Consider the following 22,816-nt stretch of genomic DNA (forward strand, 5'->3'; position numbering starts at 1 on the left):
TGGAGCACCCTTTCAGGTATATGTTCTTTTCAGGGATGTGTTCTGAAGGCACATGAAGCCGCCACCTTCCTGAAGCGAAACAGTTTTGGTCACTGCCTGAATCTATAATCATGTGAGAATCACCTGTATGTCACCTTGGGTTCCACAAGAAAAGAAGTGCGTTACATAAATGTAATAAAATGGGCCTGGAGTGGAAAGGAAGCCCAATCTATTATATTTGTCATGGTTCATATACTGTAGCTTCTGTAATATCCTGAATCTTCAATAACAGCACTGGCTAGGACTCAAATCTTTCCCTGAATTTGGGTGCCAAGCTGACAGAAAGAAACATAATGGTTTGAGAATCTGTCATACTGCAAATCACGTTAGCAAAGCTTTCTAATTTAAATTATGTTTCTAGTAACCTTATGCAATTTTAAGTGAGTATAAGTATTGTTTCTAAATACCACACCAGCTTGCAACCCTCCTTTAAAAAATCTACACACTTTCCTTGGCTAAGAGAACGTTACACAGAACAGGACAATCACATGGTTTTACCTTTAAAGAGCATTGTCTGGCTAAAATCACTGCGCATGTCATTTCGGCAAACTGCTTGAACTCTGAACAGATAAAGGATGTCAGGTGAGACATGGCTAATGATGGCTTTCTGTTTAAAAAAAATAGATATTATTCAGTTTTATCCCTCCCAACAGGATTCTTAATGATCAGTCTGTAAAACATAAAGAATACTTAAAATAGATTTTACATGAGGGGTAAGCTTATTTGATTAGAGAGAAACTCGCTCCTTGGATTGCTCCCCCCCCCCACGCTTGAGGCTCCCCACCCTTCCTCTGTTCCCCACCTCAGGGATGGGGAACCTGTGTCCCTCCAGATGTTACTGAAATCCATTTCCCATGAGCCCCAGCCAGTATGGACAATGGTCACAGATTATGGGAGTTATAGTCCAGCAACATCTAGAAGGCCATACATTCCCCAGCCCATCTCTGCCCTAAGGGGACCCAAATTTATTTACAAATGTTCCAAAAATAGAAATGATAAAAGCAGCTAAAAAAACTTTCAAAGTAAGGAGTGAAGATCTAGATTTACATCCCTTCGCCATATAGGCATGTTATATTAGATATTAAAGGTCTGTGTGACCTTCTAACCTGGCTGGCCTCAACATGACTCAAAAGCCAGCACAAACCTCTTCAGAAAAGGCTTACATGTGCTGAAGTTGGAGTTTCTGTTAACTGCATTAAATTCTTATCTGTGTAATCAAAGTTTACTTTAGCTTGGCACACTAGAAAGGTTACTCTTGCTGCTCCTGCAGGATGACTTGTGAAGAAATCAAAAGGCTTTATTAGGGTCATGCACTCATTGAAGGTATATTTGGAGAAAGACAATGTGAAAAGAAGACTACATCCCTAAAACTAGATTTTAAGCTAGTTAAAGTATTGAGTATTTTCTTTCATTGCATCACTGAGCTAATGACCTGGTTCATATGTCACACTCAACTAAATTATGGCTTAGTGGGACCGTATGAGCCTGTGGGGAGTAGCTCCTCCCTGGTTCTTTTTGCTGCTGTACTGCACAGATCAGTCACGGACCTGCACGGATCAGACCTGCATGGGTCATGTCTGGTCAGTGCCTGGATGAGAGACCACCTGGGAACCACATGTAAGCCGCCTTGGGTTTCATGAACAAAGAAAGGTGGGGTATAAATGTAATAAATAAATAAGTAAATAATAAATACTGCACAGATTTAAGCCAAGGTTTGGCTTAATGCATCCTCCATACCGGGACTATCAGGGTGCTGAAAGTTTGTTCTTGGTTACATCTTGTGGTTAAGTGAGGAAAGAGCCTGGGAGCCTGCACACTTTTGTTGTCCTGCAAAGCCAAATTCTGGCTGAGTGTGACTGGGAACCAAGCCAATATGTAAAGATGCTGGTCAGCAGAAGCAGTTGCTCAGGCTTCTTGGTCAAGAAGAACGTTTCTTATTCTTACTGAAACATTTGCAAATTATTGTCCTCTAAGCTGATTGACTGTTTTCTGCAAGCATACATATGTAAGTATAATATGTAACCTGAAAGCAGACTCATGACTTCTTAACTAGGAAATAAGCTGGTACCGGCTGTGAGTTCTCTTCCTTCACAACGTAACACTTTGATTAAAACCAACCAGGCTTTAACTGAACTACCAATAGACCCTGGCTTGGATCCAGAGCTCCTATGAACATAACTTCACTCATGAGACACTTACATTGAAGGAAGGGAGACAATATTTGCAATTCCCCTTCCCCCTGCAGCCCCTTTCATCCTGAAAATTTGCTCAGAAAGGTAGGGGGACCCTCATAACACCATGGGAGGTGGTGCTGGTGGCTGAAGGGGGAAGGAGGCCTTCATCATGAGCCTCTAATGTATCTCTGCACCTTCTGCAAACAGAAGAAGCTCTTTCTTTTGCAGAAGGGACACTCTGGACCCAACCCTTCGTTCGTACGCTTGTTTGAAAGTGTGTCCTTCCAGAAGGAGGGGACACTGTGACTGAGAGTTGAGCAGCCTGAAGAGCCATAAACTGTGAGAAAGTATGCCAACATTCTCTTTCCAAAAGGGAAATATCTGTGAAATGCTGAAAAAATGCAGCATCCATTTGCCTTGCATTTATGCAGATATAATTGGGTAAGCCCCTAAATTAAACCTTGTTTGTTGATCTCCAGATTTGTACCTGCTCCTTTGTCCACAAAAAGATTCACTTTCCTATCCTGCTTTTGTAACGCTGTAATCCACAAAGAGTGTTTCATGGAAGCCTTAAGAGGAAGCCTTCAGGATGCTGGTAATGGGTGGGTGTCAGGGATGGTGCAGCATAAAGGAGAGGATATTTACATTGGCCAGTATCCGATGAAGTGCTTCTGCTAAAGCAAGGATTTCTGCTTTTTCATCAGTCTCCTCTCTCCACATGCCACAACTCTGGAGGGCTGGAGAAACTCCCAGAACAGAGGGGAGAGGAGAAGGAGTGGAAGTTCCATTGCATAGTATATCATGCTGCCCCCTGCCCACCAAACAGCTCTAGAAGAACAACACTCAGAAGGCACAGGAAAGAAAATAATAGCAGCTGAAAAGCCGGGGGTGGGGGAAGAATCCAGGTGGGCTGTCATTCTCTTGGCCACAGACTGATGCTGGCTGGAAACCATGACATCAAAGTGCCAATTATTACAGTATCTGTAACAGCTAAGCAGTCAATTCTAAAACAACAAAAATGAATGGAAATGATACAACAGTCATTCCGAGGGGACTGTACCTTATGTTTGTGACTAGTTATGTTTTTCCTGATTAATGCACTCTGTTCTTTTTACTAATTAAAAGGGGGGTAATCTCCCTTAAGAATGTGAAATGATGACAAGTTTAATACAGCCCTAACCCTGGGCATCTTTCAGAAGATTACTTTCTGATTTCATGAAGCACATCACTCCCTAACGCGACCCAGATAACAACTTCTAGTGGGGGGAAATTGAAAATATAAATGGAAATTAAGTAAAAGAACCTCACTCTAAGGAAGAATAAGAGATGTATTATTCTATAACTGATTGAATGGTACCCAAGAAGTGTGTATTCGCAAAGAAGGAGAAAGGATAGCTGTCATTAGAAATTTCACTCATTGCGGCTACATTTTTATGTGCATATACAATTACTGATTTCATTATTCCAGAAGCTTGCTTTGATTAACAATAAACTGAGCCCTTTCAAAATGGAATATGTCACTTTCATTCTATACACATGGAATTTTAAAGGCTTGTACAGTTATCGCTTGCCTGTGCTTAGGCAGCAAGCAGAATGCCAAGTAGATCCCATCTTAAGTCCTAGATTTATAATCCAATCTACATACAGACTGCCCTGACTTCTGCTTATGTTTCTTGTAAAAGCTAAGCCACTTCTTCATTACATAGGTACCTATACTACAAGTACAGCCATCTCCAAAGGCCACATCCTACAAACAAGTAAAGGCTGTGCTAACATGAACAGTTCCAGAATATTGCCAACCTCCCATTCGCAATAAGAACCATAAAGGTTCTTGTCATAAAGCAGGGGTGGAGAACTGGCAAGCAGCCAAATCCTGGGCTCCAGTTCCCATCACCCCTAGGCAGCATGGCTGTCAGGGAAAATGGGAGCTGGAGAAGTCCAGCAACATCTGGAGGACCCCAGGTCCCCCACCCCTAGCATAAAGTAACATGTAGGATGCCAGCAAATTCCCTCCCTCCTCAGTCTAAACTGGTTTACAAGCTGAAGAGATAGGAAGCAACATAGGAAGCTGCCTTACTGAGTCAGGCCATCTAGCTCACTATTGTCTGACACTGACTGGCAGTGGTTCTCCAGGGTTTCAGACAGGGGTCTCTTCCAGTCATGGAGATGGTGGGGACTGAACATGGGGCCCTCAGAATGCAAAGCTGATGCTCTATCCCTGAGCTATGGCCTTTCCCCTAAGAATTTCTAATTGCAATACAAGAGGAAGAAGCTGCTTGCCATTCCTCCCATACCAATACAAACCAGAATCAGATTCAGATGTTTTGATGTTGTGGAATAGAGCACATATACCAACTAACACTGTATATGTTTGAAATGGAATTAAGTGGAAACCATTCATTTAGTGTAAAGCCCAAGGAGTTCATCCTCTGACCTACTGAGGAAAGACAGAGTAAAGCTATCTTAACATTAAAGGCAATTTCTAATGTAATGTCTGGTTTTACCAGGTCCTTGTCACTGTCCTTGGTGAAGGTCTTCTCCTTTTCATCTTCATTTTTAGTCCAGCTGTAGGAAATCATATAGTTCATAATGGGAGGGTGATAGATTGTCTCCGGTTGATTCCAGGTCACAAGCAAGGCAGTTCTGTTCACTGGTTGCACTTTCATATTGACAGGGGGTGTACTGCAAACTAAGCAAAGGGAAAAATAACTATAAGATGCTTCTAAGGTATAGGGAGAAATAAAAGCGACAGGACTAGTCTGTTAAACATTAATTTAGAAGCCACATTTTATCTTAAAATCGAATTCTGGCAGTTACTACTACACCTTCTGCTACTTTCATTTCTCCTTTTTTATGGACTTTTCAAACCATGAAGGTGAGTCCATGAACATGGACTGCCTTCAAGTCGATTCCGACTTATGGCGACCCTATAAATAGGGTTTTCATGGTAAGCGGTATTCAGAGGTGGTTTACCATTGCCTTCCTCTGAGTCTGAGAGGCAGTGACTGGCCCAAGGTCACCCAGTGAGCGTCATGGCTATGTGGGGATTCAAACCCTTGTCTCCCAGTTCGTAGTCCAATGCTCTAACCTCATCTCTAAACCAAGAGGAATTAAAAAAAAGTATTACTGTCTTTGAGGATCTAAGGACTGTTGTAAGGTACAAATTGGACACATCAGACCCGTAGTTTCTAAAATGATCCCAAATGGAGGAATAACATTACAGAGAACACAGCCTGTAGGATCGCCTGCTTTGGGTAATTTATATACACCAGTTACCAAAAGCCTGCAATAGTAACTCTTTCTACATGTTTACAGTGCAAAGTTTCACTGTAAGTGCCTAAAAATCAAACCAGAACTGCGTAAATGTCTCCTGTGTTGTGATGCCGTAAGACGCAGATGGCTACTCCTCTTGCTAATGTCCCTTTTAAGAGTATCATTTAGAGCATGGGTTGCTAAGAGTTGTTTGGTCCAAGAGCCACATTCACCCTTATTATTTTTATTTTATTTATTTATTAAATTTATATCCCACCCTTCCTCCCAGTAGGAGCCCAAGGCGGCAATCTTCCATGGGCTGTATGTCAGTCGTGGGTATCACTTAAAGTGAGTGTGGCCACCCCATTCTCTCTCGTGCACATACTCCACACAACATGTACAAGGCACAGCCACCCCCTCCTCAACTGATCTGTGCAGATCAGCTGAGGAGGGTACTTACTACCCCTTCTTTGCTCATTAAAAGATTGACCTGATGTCTTGGGAGGGGGGCAACAATTGCTTTGGAGGCTGGATCAAGCCCCCAGACTGGGGGTGATCCATCTCTGTCTGGGACTTCTATGCACAAATAATACTTACAAATGAAAGCATTAACAAAAAAAATACAGGATTTTGTACAGAGCCATGCTGCTTACAAGTGCTGAAAATCTATGCAGCAATAACAAATGATATCTGAGAGAGGGGGCAGGGAGAGAGAGATGAAATGAAGAAACCTGAGGGCAAACCTATCCATGTTCCAGCTGGGCAGCAAATTAAGTGCATGTCTTTTGTGTGAAATAAGAAGTCTGCCGATTTAAAACAGCTGAATCATTTTTTCTCTCAAGCAACAGAAGTGTAAAGGACTTAATGGAGAACACTAGGTGGCACTAATAGGCTACTGATAAAGTACTATGCTTTTCCTGCAATAAAGACAGTTATTTTTAAGCTTGGGAAACTATGATTCATGAACATAATATCAGGACAGGTTCTCAAACCTTCTTGCCAGATTTTAACCTCAGAGTCCCAGGGAATGCCAGACAATGGGGTGTATTTGCTGACAGTAGGAGTTCAAGGCTTCACTCATCATCCTGCTGCATACACAAGAGTGCTTTTCAAGTATTCAATACACTTCCCAGTGATCCTTGCAAAAGTCCCTTTAATTAGACCAGTATCCATGTTGCCTATATTGCATTCAGAGGTAATGGGGCAATACTGTGAATGGTGATACACCATGGGATGGCACAGATGTGATGCATAACCATGGTTTAGGGGTTGGGGGGTAGGACATGGAAACCCTTAAAAAAGGTCTTCAATTGAAGTATTTAGTAATAATAATAATAATAAATTTTATTTTTCAGTCGCCTATCTCTCCGGGTTAGGGACACTCTAGGCGACTTACAACAAGATTAAAAAACAATACATATATATATATCACACAAACAAATTTAAGCTAAAAACCATCCTTCAGTTCATTATAACATAGAGTTAATCTGTTCCAATCTTGTAGGCCTGCCTGAAGAGCCAGGTCTTTAAGGCTCGGCGAAAGCTTGACAAGGAGGGAGCATGTCTGAGATCGAGAGGGAGGGAGTTCCAGAGGGTGGGGGCCACAACAGAAAAAGCCCTCTCTCTGGTCCGCACCAGCCTGGCTGTTCTCACCGGTGGGACCGAGAGAAGGTCTTGCGAGGCTGATCTCGTCAGGCGGCACAATCTGTGATTCTGGAGGCGTTCCTTCAGATACACTGGGCCGAAACCGTATAGGGTTTTAAAGGTCAACACCTTGAATTGGGCCCAGTAGACAACTGGTAGCCAGTGAAGATCTAATAACACTGGGGTGATATGATCCCAGCGACGGCTATGCGTAATCAAGCGAGCCGCCGCATTCTGCACCAGTTGTAATTTCCGGACCGTTTTCAAGGGTAACCCCACATAGAGCGCACTGCAGTAGTCTAAGCAAGAGGAGACCAGGGCATGTATCACTTGGGGGAGCAGATGAACAGGAAGGTAGGGTCGCAGTCTCCGTATCAGATGTAATTGATACCAAGCTGCCCGGCTCACTGCTGTAATCTGAGCCTCCATGGACAGCTGGGAGTCAAGGATGACCCCAAGACTACGGACTTGGTCCTTCAGGGGTAAACTCACCCCATTAAGCATCAGGTCAGTAATTCCTAACCTGCTTTTATCTCCCACAAGTAATACCTCAGTCTTATCGGGGTTCAGCTTCAGCCTATTCTCTCCCATCCATCCACTTACGGATTCCAGGCACTTGGACATGGTGTTCAGCCAACTCCGGTGAGGACTTAAATGAGAGATAGAGCTGAGTGTCATCTGCATACTGATGACACTGCAGCCCGAAACTCCTGATGATAGCCCCCAGAGGTTTCACATAGATGTTGAATAGCATGGGAGAGAGGATAGAACCCTGTGGCACTCCGCAATGAAGAGGCCAAGGGTCTGAAACCTCATCTCCCAATGCTACCCGTTGCTGCCTATCCGAGAGATAGGAACGGAACCACTGCAAAACAGTGCCTCCTATTCCTAATCCCTCTATGCGATTTAAAAGGATACCGTGGTCAACGGTATCGAAAGCCGCTGAGAGGTCCAAGAGGACAAGGAAGGTGTATTCACCCCTATCCAATGCCCTCCTCATATCATCTACCAGAGCGACCAAGGCTGTTTCCATTCCATGGCCAGTCCTGAAACCCGACTGGAATGGATTTAGATAATCCATTTCCTCCAAGTGTGTCTGTAACTGCAGAGCCACCACCCTCTCAATCACCTTGCCCAAGAATGGTAAATTAGAGACTGGGCGAAAGTTGTTTAACTCTTGGGGATCCAAGGATGGTTTTTTTAGGATGGGCTTTATCACCACTTCCTTGAGGGCTGATGGCATTGCATCCTCTTGCAAGGATGCATTCACCACCGCCTTGATCCCTTCGCTCAGTCTCTCTTTACAACTCATAATGAGCCATGAAGGGCAAGGATCAACCAGACAAGTGGTTGGCTTCACAGTACCGAGCACCTTGTCCACTTCCTCAGAGAGAAGAGGCTGAAACCGATCCCAATAGACCGGATTGCAACTGGCCGACTCTGGCCCACTTCCTGTCTCCACGGCGAGCAGCAGCATGCTCTTCAAGCGCTCGATTTTATCGACAAAGTGTTTAGCAAAATTATCACAGGAGATTTTAGAATGTTCCATGGGTTCCTGAGCAACTGGACCGACCAGGTTTCGGACCACTTGGAACAATCTCCTGGGACAGCACTCTGCCGACGCAATAGAGGCAGCAAAGAAATTTCTCTTTGCTGCCTTTGTTGCCACCTGGTAGGCAGCTATTGCTGCTCTAACCCGTGTCCGATCGTCTTCAGTGCAAAATTTCTGCCACCGGCGCTCAAGTCGTCTCACCTCCTGTCTCAGACCCCGCAACCGTGGCGTATACCAGGGTGCTGTCTGAGTTCTATTCAGGGGGAGAGGACGTTTCGGAGCCACCCGGTCCACCGCCCTAGTGACCTCCTTATTCCACTCCATCACCAGGGATTCGACCGGGCGTCCTTCAGCCAGCTCCATATCCCCCAGCGCATTCAGGAATCCTTTGGGCTCCATCAGGCGTCTGGGGCGGACCATCCTAATAGGTCCTTGTCCCCTGCGGAGGGCGTGTGGCATCGAGAGATCTATATTCACCAGATAGTGATCTGACCATGACACGGGGTTAGAAGAAATCATCCCCATTTTCAGAGCACTTTCCTCCCCTCCCGAGACAAACACAAGGTCGAGAGCATGACCGGCTACATGGGTAGGCCCTATATTACTAAGGTACAGATTCCAAGAAGTCATGGTTTCCATGAAATCCTGAGGGGCTCCTGTGAGGACAGCCTCGGCGTGTACGTTGAAATCCCCCATCACCACAAGGTTGGGGGAGAGCAACCGCACGCCCGAGATCACCTCGAGCACCTCAGTCAGGGATTCTGCTGTGCAGCGGGGTGGGCAGTACACAAGTAGAATCCCTAAACTGCCCTTTGGGCCCAACCTCCAGTACATGCAATCAATAAACTTGGTCTCGTGGAGAGGGGGTCTGGCGAAACACAAAGATTCCCGATAGATGACTGCCACTCCCCCTCCCCGCCTACCAATCCTCGGCTGCTGTGCATATCGGAAACCGGCCGGACACATGGCCTCAAGTATAGGAGCTGAGGCCTCATCCAGCCATGTCTCTGTAATACACACCAGGTCTGCGTCCTCATCCATGATCATATCATGGATGAGTGATGTTTTCTGTACCACAGACCTGGCGTTGCACAACAGCAATCGAAGATTGGATGGAGTTCTGCTTCCCCCAGTTATCTTCTGGTGGTAAACAGGCCTGGAACAAGGGATGGATATTAAACATCTATCCCTGGTTGCCCGATGCCGGCTTGGCCTGTTTCCCGCACCTCTCCAGAATCTGCCGCCTAGCCTTTGAATATTGTGGCTCACCCCTACCCCCACACCATCCCCCTCCGGTCTGCACATAGCTCCCTCCTATTCACCAACAGGCAGGCCTATTCCTAAGTAACAGTAAATAAAAATAAAAAATAAAAATAAAAATAAAAAAAATAAAAATAAAAATAGAAATAAAAATAAAAAATAAAATAAAAATAAAATATTCCACATCTCTCCTCCCCACAACGTGGGGTTAGTTCACTTGTAGTTGATGATGGGCCTTCCGTCTCCTCCCATTCTTAGGCCTCTACCACGGCGATCTTCTCCATCGCTGCAAAGCGTCGCAGCCAGAGTGTCCTGACGTCCTCTACTTTCCTCCCCTCTCGGGCCAACAGGAACAACCGAAGGAATCTCTAGTACAATGGAGGGCGTGTCCCCAATGTCGCGGCTCACGGAGATACTATGTCGCGCTGCGCCTCCAAACTCATAGGCCAATTGAGCTGCCGATGTTGCAGCTAGCGAAAGATGCCGCTTCGCGCCCCAACACTGCCCCCAGGGATTTCCCCCTGGGACGCCCAGAGAACAAAGCTGCTCGGGTCGGTGGGGGTGATGGGGGGCGTATCGCCACTGTCGCGGCCAGCAAGAAGCGTTGTGTCGCACCTCAATCCGCTAAGCTTATAAATCAGAGAAGGGTAGGGGCTGCACACTGTGGGTTAATTGTCAGTCATTCTCACCCTTTTTTCTACCAAGTGCAACCTCTTTTGAGGAGCTGATAATAACTTCTCAAGTTGAAGTTGAGTCTTCCCATTCAGCATGATCTTGGAGAGATAGGAGCCAGTAACTCTGGCTGGCCACTTTCACTTTGTTCCTCAGATAGATCTGGGATAGATGCCATGGCATCTTTATCTTTGGATGGCTCTGATAAGAGAAGGGGGGTTTCTGAGCTGTACTCAATAATTTTGCTAGTAGGCTCATAGGGCTAAGCAAAACTACATGTGATGCTGATCCATGGTACAGGAACTTCAGGGGAATTTGGGAATGCGAGAGGACAGAGGATCATGATTTTGTGGCCCACTCCTGAGCTCTAAACCATGAGTATACATTATATATGCATGTCACAAGGGGTTGACAGATCAGTCTATTTTCATTCTGTGTCAGTTTTGCATGTTTTCAATCATGTCCAACCATTTCATCCCATGTTTGAAGATGAAAAAAAGAGAAAAGCTCATTTCAATTGTGTGCATTTCCCCTAACATAAGCATTATTGTATGCACTTTATCAAAAATACCTATTTGTAGGTGTTTTCCCCTAAAATAAGCATTTCTGCATGTTTTCCTATGTATTTCCCCCTAAAATATACATTTTTGTGCACATTTTTTAAAACTGAAATGGCATTACAAAATTTGTATTTCGATTCATATATTAGTCTAAGAACTGCAAATTTGGCCAGTCAGTGAAAAATGTGGGCCAGACTAATTTGTCCCCCAACCCCGCTTTGGATCTCTTCTTCCCTAGGTAATTGTCAGCTAATGTTATGTCTGCACCTGCTTCCTATGCCCACAGCTAAGCTATTCTGGATGTTTAGGACTGAAGCAATACATCTGTAACAAGTCACGCAGACACTTATAAAAGTCTTATGGACATTTTTCCCAAATATATATTTTTTCATATCATATAGTCACATCAGTTATTCACAATGAAAATTTCATCAACACTTGTGTTATAAGAATAACACCTGTGCTGTAAATACATCATTCTTTTTAATTAAACTTTCAAAAGCGTAACTGTTACTGCACTAAAATTGAAGAAGGTCTAAAGGATGCATCTTATGCTCAGAAGTTTCATCTTTGGATAGACAATAAACATTGAACGGATTTGTTGTCCCCTGTTCAGTTCACTTGCTAAGGCATCTGGGTTTATTTACTATATTCCCCATTCATTTTTATGCCATCACCCATGTACATGGCGTGAGAAACCCTGGAAGAGGCTGAGCAAAGAAAGCTAGAACCCAATAACACTGGCAAGGGGTGGGGGACCGATCCTCACCTGCCCCACTCCAGGTATGATCAGACAAAAAAGACTGTTACTGTAGTCTGGCTAATTGATAGCAAAGTTTTGCTGCGGAAGGAGGAGCCAAGCCGAACTAAGCTGAGAGTTAATATGTAGCAGGGAGAGACAGATTTGTGGTTGAGAATGAAGAGGCTGTGCCCTGAACAGTGACCTTAAAGTTCTACCATTTTTTAATATTCATCAATGGAGTATCTTCAGAACAGCTGGGATCCAACTTGAATTTAATTTTTAATTTAGTATTGGCCCACAGTAACTCCCCTTCCCTCCCTCCCCATCTCTGAGGTCCTTGCCTGGCACTTTACAAGGAATGAAAGGACAGATCTCTGCCCAAAGGGATTACTATCTAGAAATAGACACAGGGGAGACAACAGGGAAGGGAAGGGAAATTGGGGCAGGAATAAACTGAGGGCATTTACTTTGGCTTAGTTACAGTAGGATCTGGAGACCAGTGAGTTGTGTCTTCATGGGAAAAAAGGGAGGCTTTGAAGGGATCCTTGCTTGCAGACAGTTTTTGCATAGACCATTGTGTTCAAATGTGCCTACGTGGGCTACACATATGATCCTGGTGATATGAAGTAATGTGTGATAGGTTAACGTGCAATGTTGCTTCTTCCCTCTGGTAAAGCCACAACAGCATGCCCAGTGTTTGGTTGGTGTGGAACACTGCGGTATGGCATTCTGGGGCTCTCAATAGGAGCTATCTCCAAAAATAGAAGTAAGTGTCCGGCAACTTGGCTTCAGCCCCTTGTTCTGCTAAAAGGACTTTGGACTTCAGAATGATGCTATTTCACCCTCTCTGACTGCCTCACCTTCACTAACTACCTGATTTATCCTGTCTTTCTCCCCCCTACACACACACTTGCATCCCCAGCCCCCAATTATTCTAAGGCAAAGGGGAACAGCATACACGACAAGCACTAACTAGAATATTTGGATTGATGAATGGGCAAAAATAATTTTCTTCCTTGTTTATATAATGAGGCATATGGTATATTAATTTTAGCTAAAGCGGCTCAAGACACAATAGAACCTAAAACACTTGATCTGATCATTCCAGCTGATGATTTAATTAAGGTGCTACATAATAAGGTAGCTAATAATGTAGCTAACCTCTGAAAGAAAAAGAAAATAAATACAAAGTTCACAGTAATTTGGCAGTCATAGAATCTGCATCTTTCTTTGTCACTGTTTTTCTCTCATTATTGTAGGCATACAATGATAAAAAGGAGACAATGCTCTCCCCACCTATTTTAACATGGGTTTTGATGCCAAATCAACCAAATTTCTCCTACAAAAAAGAATTCAAGGGTGAAGGAGTTGGTGGGAATAATAGCATTGTCCATATTTCCTTCATTTCATCTATTGCTTCTATCCCACTTTTTTCCAGTGGAAGCCTGTGTTCATACTGTCCCTATTTAGGGGAGGAAAGAGGCAACACAGGTACAGTGGGGATGAGCATTTAGCCACATCCCACGGTCACATGATTATCCTGGTCCCTGTTATGATGGGAGTGAACTTCTGCAACAGGGAGCATTTTGTCTTCACAGAAGCAATTGATAACCCTGATCTTCTCAATCACATGGGCAGCCTTCATGGATACCAAAGGGTTCCCACTGCAGAAGTTCTCTCCCATCATGAGAGGGCCCAGGAGAGTGGCATGACCTCAGTAGCTGGGTTAAACACACAGCCCCATAACCCTACTGTACCCATTGTTGCCTCTTCACTCTGGTAAAGCCTGACTAGGACTATTGCCAATGCTTAATTTCTATAACAAAACATGGCATTGAGCTTAGGAACGTAGAAAGCTGCCTTATTCTGGCTCAGACCATTGCTCCATCTAGATCAGTATTGTGTACACTGACAGGTAGTGGCTGCCCATGGTTTCAGGTAAGGAGTCTCTCCCAACCCTACTTAGGGATGTTGGGAATTGAACCTGGGACCTTCTACATGCAAGTCAAAAATCCTGCAAGCTTGTTTTGAAGCTTTTCGTTCTATTTCCAGATATGGGAAGGGGAGAGTGGATTGTAGCTGCTTATGAAGGGCAGGGATTGGAGAGTGTTAGAAACCTCTCTTATGGGCAATTCTTTTCTACTGTCTGTGGTGGATGGTCCCCACTGAGACTGGTGGGGCAGAAGGCAAGGAGACCAACAGTAGGTGGAGCCAGAGCTAATAGCAGGCAGAACCAACTAATTCTAGTTTTGTCCCCATCTTCCTCCTGTTGAGTTCTATAGGGACTAAGGAGGAGGAAGCTGATAGCCAATGTCACCTCTTGGACTGGTTGTAAGTAAGAAGGCAGGCAGGTGGGGGCTGGCTGAGAGCAGAGAGAGGTTGGTGGGGCAGTGCTCCATTTGCCCCAGTAAGAACAGCCTCCACTGGCTACTGTTATATATAGCACAAGGCAAGCTTTAGTAGACACTTTGGGCAGGAGATTCTGGGCAGGAGAATCTGACTGACTTTTCCAGTAGGTGTTTTTAAGGGGTGCAGAGGTTGGAAACTATTATCTTCTTGTCTCCAATTACAATTCTGTGTATTATTTAAACAAACAAGCAAAAACAGGTGAAGGGTATCACTTCCAATAGCTACACTGACTTCACAGGTTCTGGTGTAATAAACTGATGAGGTTCTGGGATCGGACCCCAGTACTAGGTGAGAAAGCAGTTCTCAGAGGTGACACCATAGTGCCCCATGGTGTAAAAGGCCACGTTGTGATGGAATGCATTTACACATTTGGATTGCATTTGGGGATTACGGAAAAAGAGCAAGAGGGACCAAGGGGGATTGCCAAAAGAAGCCAGTTTAAAACCTGGATTTGTTTATATAACACATGCAAATAAGCTAGTTAGCAGGTTTCATTGGGATTTGCTTTTTTCAAGGCTTTCTGTTGGTTCTTTTGAAATGTATCCAATTTCTTTCTACTTCTTTATTTTTAAAACTGGGATCTGATACTGTTTTGTTCTCTATGACAGATTGTGTCTACCATTGAAACAAATGTTCGGCATGCAAGAACCTGAGGCCTACAGAGCAGGAGCGACTAACCTATGATCCTCCAGATGTTGCTAGAGGACAACTCCCATAATCTGTGAGCATTGGCCATATTGTCTGAGTCTGATGGGAGTTGCAGTCCAACAATATGTAGAAGGCCACAGGTTCCCCTATAGCCTAATCTTAAGGCTTCAAGAAATGTTCCTATAAAATTTAGAGAGATACAGATGACACAGATGATGATGATGATAAAATTATATACTATAATAATAATAAAAAATAATATAATAACAATAAACTATATATTATATACTATAGCCTGCATGGATTTTTTGCATTCCTCATTGTTAAATTGAAAATACGCCCCATGCCATTCTGATGCTTCCCATAAGCTCATTTCAAAACAAAACCTTACAAAACTTATAGTCCTGAACTCAGAAACACTTGCTTAACAACCCTGTACATTTTCATGGTGATACACAAAACAGTCAGAGAGAATTGAGCATACAAAGTGTAAAAAGAGGGGGAGGGGGGAAAACAGACCCCTTTTGGACTTTTTTATGTCAGTGTTCTCATAATTTGTTGAAATTAATTAAAAATCAGCCATGTTTACAGGGTACCTGTAATCCTATTACTGACCTTACCCCATACTCTGACTTTCATTTCCTGCAGTTTAAAAGTTAAAAAAATGCCTAGCTGATTTTTAATTAATTTAAGAAATTTAACATTAAAGTCAATGATAAGCCCGGGCATGCTCAGGAAGGGCCAGCTGTCAGTGTTCTAAAAGCCAGACTCACAGCTGCTTGGCTTGGCTAATCAGGAGCCACACCCACACTAGACCTTTATTTCACCAAAGACAGTCATGGCTTCCCCCAAAGAATCTTGGCAAGTAAGAACATAAGAACATAAGAAGAGCCTGCTGGATCAGGCCAGTGGCCCATCTAGTCCAGCATCCTGTTCTCACAGTGGCCAACCAGGTGCCTGGGGGAAGCCCGCAAGCAGGACCCGAGTGCAAGAACACTCTCCCCTCCTGAGGCTTCTGGCAACTGTTTTTCAGAAGCATGCTGCCTCTGACTAGGGTGGCAGAGCACAGCCATCATGGCTAGTGTAGTTTGTGAACAATGCTGAGAGGAGTCTCCTATTCCCCTGACAGAGTTCCAGTGGCCAAAGTGGTTTAACAGTCAGCCGCTCTGAATGAAGCTCTGTGAGGGGAACAGGGCATCTCCTAGCAACTCTCAGCACTGTCTAAAGTGAAATAAAGGTCTGGTGTGGATGTGGCCAGGGACAGTTTTGGTTTAAATTTGGGTGGGAGGCTACATGTGCCTGCTGTAGAATAAAAAGGTGGGAGGAAAGCTGAAAAACAGTGATACTGTTCACAGTGTTTTCCTTTTGGAAAGGAAAGGAAAGGAGCTTCCCCTCTGCCCAACCACACAATGCTCAGAGGCACATGTTACCAAATTCCTCCAAGCTACACAGGAAGTGGATTGGACTGTGAAAGACCAACCTAAATGGTGCTTGCATTTTGACAAATTTGTAGGGTGGTACAATATCTCAGAGAGAAGGTCAGGTCTCCTGCTCCCCTGGTGCATTCACTATAGTTGCCCAATTTCCCTGCTTTTAAAAGTTTGATAGAAATATCTGTTGGCTATAGGTATGTTCTTAAATGGCAAGGGTTTTTTTTGCCTATTAGTGAATAATAATTTATTACCTGACCTTCACACTAAGATTCCAGGGCGGGTTACAACAGTTTAAAACATAGCCTTAAAAACAATTAAAAACAACTTAAAATCACAAACACCACAAAAATAGGGGAGATCTTTTTTCCCTTAAAGTGCTATTTCTTTAATTTTCGCTGTTAAGTAGAGTGAGCATCTGATTGATTGTACCATTAGACATTTTTAAGGAGTGGAGAGGTTACTCTGGTGTGCATAGAAGTTGGTGGCAAAATGCCCAACAACTGTGCACATGTATGGAAATGTGGCCACAAGGCTGAACTGTAACTTAGGAAGGGAGTGGCCGACCTCCAACCAAAACTTCTCTTAATTGGCTTTGCACCTTTTATTTAGTTGACCCTAGCTTGCTCCCTCTCTTCACTCCTTGGGATCCTCATCCCTGTCCTTCCTTTGTCACATCCTACACTGCCAATCAGTTGTGTTTCTAGACACAAACTGGCTGGTTGTTGCTGCTTACCTCTGTGTTTGAGCATGGAAGGCATTTCTTCTTTCCTTACTGTAAAACAGAGATGGCTAACCTCTTTTGGCCTAAGGACCACATTTACCCTTCATCAGACCTCTAGAGGGTTGCATGCCAGAGTTGGACACTCTCACCCACACCCACAGGCACACACTCATCAACAGGCACACATCCTCTCTTCCTGTTTGTCAAATGATCAGTCTGATGACTGGGGAGGGGGTAATTTGCATCCACATCAAGGTGCTGGGCTGAGCAGAGAGAGGTTTACACCTCTGTGCCCTCTCAAGTGCTCTGTCTAAACCTGTGCCAACATCTCTGGGGGTTTGAGGAAAAAATTGCTTGGGGAGTCTGATCCAGTCATCAGATAGTTGGCAAATCACTTCTGTTGTAAGGTGTCCTAATGGCTAGACACACTAACAGTTCTGAGATGAGAGGCAGGATTGGAATAATGGCTGCTAGTATCACAGTCACTGATGGCTACCTATTCCTCTCTGCAGTACCTTGAGGAAAACACTCACAGGAAAAAGTCACAGATTTCCCACATAGAGATTGTAGTTTCCCCTTACCTCTCACGTTTCAGAGACAGTTCCTGCTCATATCAGCAAAGCGATTTAGAAGGAGAAAGAGGACAGGCAGATCTGCAGAAGTGTGGGGCATTATTATATGAGGTTATTGTTATTATCTAAAACACTTATCATTATGCAGTTTCTGAGCTACAGTACGAAGCACTATATAGATAATCAAGACACCAGGCCCTGTTCTCAGGTTGACAGTCAATGAAACTGTACAAATGAGAGAAGGGGTGAGCAGGAAAAATATGGGACAAGAGGGCTGAAATGTGAGATTCACACATGACGTACCTCAAAAAAAAAAAAAAAAAAAAGGCCAAACAACCCCCACTGAAAGGTGTAAAGTAATTAGAATCTTATTGATGTTCCAATAAGATGCATGGCACATTCTGAAATGGAGCGCTGAGATGAGAATGTAAACACTAGAGGGGAAAAGGGAAAAGAGAATTCATGTGGAATATTTGAGAAATATCCCAGATGCTGATTTAGCACTTGGTAGGTGCTAATGTAGTAAAATTATAACTGTTCATTAACTAAGTCTAGGATCACAATTAACGGTGGCACTTGAAGGCAAATCCCCACTGATGACAAGCAGCACCATGTGAGACTCTAGTGAAGGGCAATCAGGCACCTTTGGGGAGGCAATCAAGCATCTGTGACAGAGAACACTGATGTCAAGAGAACTTCTCAGGGGACTCTCAGGTAAGTGTTGTGAAGCTTGCAACAGCACAGTTAATGAGGCCCAAAGCTTTTAAAATAATAAAACAAATACACTTCTATAAACATCAGTTTATCACCCCAAATCTGCTATGGAGAAGGAAGGTGATGCAGAGCTCCGAACCTCCAAGCAAATGTATGTGATTTTTGAGCTTCTAATAGTGAAAACAACAATCACAGCAGCAACAACAACACTGAAGTCCTTTTCACATGTCAGTTAAAGTGCAGTGGTGAATGTTGGTTACTGTGAAGTAGGGCCTTGGGATTACAGTCATCCATCTCACCTAGTGTCCAGTTTGTATCTGCGCATTAGATGTCAACATGTGAAGGCTCAATAACCCACAATCCTTACTCATGATTTTGCTTGGTAAGGATTACCCACTATTAGGTGTGTACGCATATGCATCATCACCACACTTTACATCCATAGGCAAGATAGGCCCAGAGTGGGGCAGAAGGGCCCCACCGCTACACATTCATGATGCTTTTTACTGATGTGTGTTAAGGGTTTGAGATTGTTGGGAGTCTACTAGTGCACTGCAATATACACTTGATTTCACAGACCAGATGCAGCTGTGCCAGAGCACTGTTTACTTCTTTCATCACCTCACGTCCAGTTGAACAAAGGCACAAAGGAAGCACATGAATTAGATGCAGCTCAGCCTCACTTAAAGTTTCGAGAGTGACCTTAATCACAGAGGTCTGCTTTGCTACAAAATGGATTTAAATATCCTTCAACTGTCTATTAATCAAGACAGTACAAGAAGAATACCTCACAATGATTGGGCTGTCCATATCCTCCCCAAATTGACCCATTGTTGCAAATGTTTAAGACTGGGTAGGCAGATCAAGGAGGCCATGCTTATATTTCTAAAGGCAAGACCTTCAAAAACCCAAGAAGTATTTTGCTTCCTTTAGTCTAGTTGATCACTCGTATATAAACTTTACTTTCTTAACATAGTGACAAGAAAGCAATGTTTTGGTGTTTTGGATCAACAAAATTGCATTCCTGTAGAATATAGGCTAAGCTTATTCCAACTTGGTGGTAAGCCATGCCCTTTAATATAAATAATAATCATAAGCAGCAACAGAAGGAAAGCTCAATGAATATGTACATTTTAAGATGCAAATAGAAAATTCTGAATACAGGCAGGCAACACAAAGAGGCAGTCAATTATATAATTTTATTCTCCATTTAAAATATAATTAAAATATCAGTACTATGGAATGTGTGATACTATTATTCACCTGATTCATACATAACACTAAGCCAAATCATAGCTTAGTGTGGATAAGCAAATGTGTGGGTTCTCACAGCAAAGATCACAGCAGCTGTGCCCCTATACTGAGTAATGCTACTGCCGCACTAACCAGGACCAAGTCATGGTTTGCCTTAGAGTAATATTTGAACTTTGACTTGTGCTTTCTCTTGTTCTAGACAATCCATAAGCTGTAACCAAGGTTTGTTTGTGGTTTACCGCTCATGGTTTGTTTGGGGGAGACAAACCATGAAATGGGGTTTGGACATAAGACTTAACCAAACCATGGCTTCGCACGAGGTAGTGTAGCTGCAGCAGGACCAGGGGAAGAGTACAGCAGCTGCAATCTTCCCTCCAGGAACCCACACATTTGCTGATTTGTGCTAAGCCATGGTTTGGCTTAATGTTACATGCGAATTGGGCCATCGTCACACACTCAGGCCAAAGGATGAGCAAGTATTTTGGGTGACTGAAGGATGGTTGTATGATGACACAGAGGGAGGACATATTGGCCTATTCAATGACAAAGTTGCAATAGATTTTAGAGCCTTTATTATCAGCATGGCACAAGTGTAACTCTCTGGACTGTGGGCTTTTGAGTGAACATCCTAATTAGGATCAACTCCCTCCTCTGACCAGCAGACCCAGTATTGCAGGGAGAAGCTTGTGTTTGATTCACCCAACTGCTGATGTGAGCGATGAACTCTTTGACTAAGAGAAGCATTTTGGTCAACTAACAAGTGCCACCAATGAAATTACTTATTTTTAAAAATCTATTTAAGATACTTATAAACCATATTTAAACAAAAAAAGTTGTTTCTGTAGTACAACAAGGTGGCTTACAAATATGTTTCAGTAAAGTTGTTCAGTTTCAGTAGAGGTAGGCTTGCTCATTTAGATCTTTTACCCTAGAACAAAGGAACATATTCCTTCACCCTACACCTGGTGATTACTCAGCCTTGTCAGTGGGGCAAAGAGCAACCCTCTCTGGAAAGGCCATCATCAAGAGTAGGCATAGTTGGGCAGTTGCTGAGGGCCGATGGCCTGGCAGGGGCCCCACTGACAAAAGGCTCTTGGATGTGATTCACCATTGCAGCTTGCTTGATCATCATCACAACCTGCTTGCCTCTTGCTCTGGCCCAGAGGGGATGAGCAAACTGACAACAGCAGCCGCGGAGATACAGAGGAGGAATAGCTGCCACTGACTGCTTGCTCATTGGCTCTGTCTGCCAAGGAAGCAGGTGGTAAAGACGATGAAGCAGAGAAGCAGCAACAGCTGCCATCAATGGCAGTGTAGACTCTCTGAGTGAGGGAGGCTCATTGGGGGTGTCTTACCCAAGAGCCCCCCCAAAACCTGGAGCCAGCCCCCCTCCAAAGACCACATCCTGGAGTACAAAGCAAATAACTACTTTGGAGCAAAGGGCTTCTTCTTCTGACATTTCATCTACAGACACCCAGCCTCAGGCAGTTGATGGTCACCTACTATATTTTGTATTTAGACCCCTGCTGATGGGCATGAAATATTGAGGATCTGCAGTCTGCTTGGTGTCTAAATAAACAATGGGAATACCTCCAGACCTTGGCCCTGGGATTGAGTCACACCTCTGACAGTGGAATGGTGTTGTGCTAGCATTATTATGAGCAACATTATGCTGGTATCACTGACAGACACTAATAAATGTTGAAAAGAAGAGTGCCTGTCTGCAATCCACAGCCCACTTACTCTGGAGAAGAGCCACAAAAATAAAAGTACATGGCACTGGAGTGGGCTGTGGCCATTCTCCATTACAGTACTTAATCTTTGATGTGTGGTTTTGTTTATTACTTGTCAGTCCCGAATCAATAAATCACATACCAGTGGGGGTTATTTTGACTGCCAGATCAGATTTGTACATCACTTTCAGATCTAAAATGCTGCAAAGAAGTCATGTTTTCACCTTGTTGACAATTTTAAGAGTCATCCTTGATTTATGGTGACAGGAGTCAGAAAATAAAGCAACACACTCCAGAAAATAAAAAAGGCTTACTGTAAACTCTAAGAGGTACAAAAGCCTAGGAAACCAATGGATCAAGCAGCTAAGGATCCCTTTCACAGCTCTCTTGAAATTTCTCTACTGTCCCCTCCAACATTTCTTGTCAGATCAGGGACTATTTAATTTAAACTTCTATTCATCAGTTTCAGCACAGTGATCAGTAACTCACTTTTATCAGCAAAAATTGAAGCAGGTGGCTTCACTTTTCATCTGTTGAAAAAGATATTCCTGAATAACCCAGCTCTGAACTAAAGCACTATCTCACTGAGCCAGAAGTCCTGTCTCCAGACATGTGAAAACACAAAGTGGTGACTCAGATGTGAGGAAAGATTAAGGGGGGAATTGGACCAAGCACAAGGGAGCTAGGAGGCAGGGAAAGAGATGAGGATCTGAATTAGAGGATGGAGTACTTTAAAGAGTTCAAGGAAAATGCGGAAAGATAAGAATCTGGATCTGATATAGGTCACAAAACAGTAAGGGTACTTCCAGAAGAGACATGAATAATCAATAATACTATTTCAGAACAGTGGACATGAATATTATTTCACAACAATATAATGAAATGTTATGCCTGGTAATAATGAAAGTTATTGATATGTAATTTAAGATAATCCACATTCCCCCCTTTTTCTTTAGGTTTTTGGATTTAATGTAAATATTGATTGTTTGGAAAATTAATTAAAAATTATATAGAAAAGTGGACATTCAAACATAAGAAGCTACCTTATATCAGGTGGTACAATTGAACCATGGCTGGCTGGGGCTGATGCGAGATGCAATCTAACAATATCTGGAGGGCACTAGATTGGGGAAAGTAGGTCTACTCTCACTGGTAGTGGCTCTCCGAGGTCTAAGGGCACCCGGTAAGTTATAAAAATAGCCAAAGAATAACAGGGTTGTAGCTAGACAGACAGACAGAGACAGAATGATGGAACCCTTTTCAAGGAGGCCCAGGTATTGTAAAGTGGTGATTGAAAGAAGGAGATGGTATACATTCCTTCATGGGGAAGCATGACACTTAAAGCATCCTCTTGAACCTGTAGTTGTGATAGTGATGGTTGGTCAGGTGTTGACTTTTTTTTTACTGCCAGACTTACACTGTATATATTCTTAGATT

General features: G+C 43.5%; 1 protein-coding gene across 3 annotated transcripts in view; it reads right to left on the bottom strand.

The window, feature by feature from the left end:
• PTPRG (protein tyrosine phosphatase receptor type G) overlaps window positions 1-22,816 on the bottom strand; it is an 828,925-nt gene that overhangs the window by 155,787 nt on the left and 650,322 nt on the right. For all 3 annotated transcript variants that reach the window (XM_061618739.1, XM_061618737.1, XM_061618738.1), the window contains exons 9-10: window positions 4,718-4,902; window positions 538-646 (exon numbers count right to left, since the gene is read on the bottom strand). In XM_061618739.1, the coding sequence (XP_061474723.1) occupies window positions 538-646; window positions 4,718-4,902 (294 nt within the window). The remainder of the gene's footprint in view (window positions 1-537; window positions 647-4,717; window positions 4,903-22,816) is intronic.

Source organism: Rhineura floridana, chromosome 3 (assembly GCF_030035675.1).
Source record: "Rhineura floridana isolate rRhiFlo1 chromosome 3, rRhiFlo1.hap2, whole genome shotgun sequence".
Taxonomy (NCBI): Eukaryota; Metazoa; Chordata; class Lepidosauria; order Squamata; family Rhineuridae; genus Rhineura; species Rhineura floridana.